Here is a 1,999-nt window from a genome sequence, read left to right on the forward strand (position 1 = left end):
CGTCAAGCTTCATTGCAACGTTGATGTGCCCCAAACGTTACACACAAAAGTATTTTTACATACATGTTACATTCACCATCAAATTGTTTTACTTTAACATGTCTTCAGTAGGTAACTTTGCTTTATTTCCCTCTTTTTAAAAGCGCAAATATGACCTCTACGCTATAGTTAACCACATTGGTAGCCTCACAGGAGGTCACTATACTGCGGACATCAGATCTTTTGAAACTGGGGCGTGGTATCACTTCAGTGACGACACTGTTGAGATGGTGAGGAGGCTCGTTTTTCTCACACAGTTAAACATAAGCACTGTAGTGTTTAATGCTACTGTAAAATGTTTCTGTCCTACAGGTCAAATGGCCTTTATTCAGGTCTGGAAACACCTATGTGAGGTAAATATGTCTCTCATTTAACCAGAAGTTAGTATCATTTCCTGAATATCGTGATGTCTCTCAGCAAGGCTCACTTGCACTTTCTTTGTGTTCAACGTGCAACCTTTGCACACACACAGTAACGGCCTCAGGATTATGTGTGATAATTTGATGACCCAGCCTTTTTCCATATAGAGTCATCATCAGGTCACAGTTTTAATTTGTGGAATATGTTGTTTTATGTGCAGATATCTGGACATAAAACTGATGACGTATCAGCCTCAGCTGTACTTTGTGTTTTGTGCTACCTGTAAGATGGTGAACATAACAAACATCGTTGCTGTTTTGCATCAGCTTGTTAAAACTGCCATAGCATGTAGTTCAAAACACTGCTGACGCTGCCAGTCAGAGTTTGGACACACTTTCCTGTTCCATCCAATATGAACGCGTGTCCAGACCTTGAACTGATAGTGTGTGTACCTTTGGCACTTTTTACATGTCCAGATACAAAGTCATACATGTCTTAAAAGAGAAACTCTCTGAAATTGTGTGCTCTTATCCTCCATTTTCTTCATGGGTTGAGATTGTATAGATACGAAACATACACAGTTCTCAAAGAGAGAACGACACATACAAACTGGTTTGTTTGAAGCATTCTGAGCCTTTTACATATAATCAACCCTGTAACTGCTTCAGTGCAGCTGTGCAGTCTTTAGTGATGAGGTTGGTGTTTATGTGCATTGCTTAAGAAAACTTAGTGTTTTAACTGTTGTAACATTTGTCCTCTCACACCAGGTCCCATACAGCTTATCTTCTTATGTACAGGAAGGGTAAGTTCACTTCTTAGTTAATATTTTTTGTTATAGCACTCTGGATTTTAACATCAGTCCAATACTAAACCAGTGTCTCTGTAGTTTACCAAGCCAGGTGTGTACACTTCTCAGAATCAGCTTAATGTGTGTTGGGCGCACGAGCAATTTGACTCTGGTACAGTGGCTCTCAATGTGTATGTATAGTGCTCTTCACTAAGGTAAAGAGTAGACAAGAAAAGACTGAGAGAACAAAAAAGAGAGTGTGCAGAGAAGATGGAAGGAGTATTTTGAGGAACTGATGAATGAGGGAAGAAGGGGGGAAGAGGTGAATATTGTAGAGCAGGAAGTAGCAAAGATTAGAAAGGATGAGGTGAGGAAGGCTCTGAGGAGAATGAAGAGTGGAAAGGCTGTTGGTCCAGATGACATACCTGTAGAGGTGTGGAAGTGTCTAGGAGAGACAGCAGTGGAGTTTCTATCTAGTTTGTTCAACAGGATTTTAGAGAGTGAGAAGATGCCTGAGGAATGGAGGAGAAGTGTACGAGTGCCGATCTTTAAGAACAAGGGTGATGTGCAGAGTTGTAGCAACTACAGAGGTATAAAGTTGATGAGCCACACAATGAAGCTATGGGAAAGAGCAGTGGAAGCTAGGCTAAGAAAGGAAGTGGATATCTGTGAGCAGCAGTATGGCTTCATGCCCAGAAAGAGCACTACTGATGCAATTTTTGCACTGAGAATGTTAATGGAGAAGTATAGAAATGGTCGGAAGGAGCTGCATTGCGTCTTTGTGGATTTAGAGAAAGTGTACGACAGAGTGCC

General features: G+C 41.0%; 1 protein-coding gene across 1 annotated transcript in view; it reads left to right on the plus strand.

Annotated features, from left to right (window-relative positions):
* Positions 1-633, plus strand: part of LOC109974413 (ubiquitin carboxyl-terminal hydrolase 47-like) — a 5,881-nt gene extending 5,248 nt beyond the window's left edge. The window contains exon 8 of the mRNA XM_020624594.1: positions 620-633. Coding sequence (XP_020480250.1) covers positions 620-633 — 14 coding nt within the window. The remainder of the gene's footprint in view (positions 1-619) is intronic.
* The last annotated feature ends 1,366 nt before the right edge of the window (positions 634-1,999 follow it).

This window comes from Monopterus albus, unplaced genomic scaffold (assembly GCF_001952655.1).
Source record: "Monopterus albus unplaced genomic scaffold, M_albus_1.0 scaffold333.1, whole genome shotgun sequence".
Lineage (NCBI taxonomy): Eukaryota > Metazoa > Chordata > Actinopteri > Synbranchiformes > Synbranchidae > Monopterus > Monopterus albus.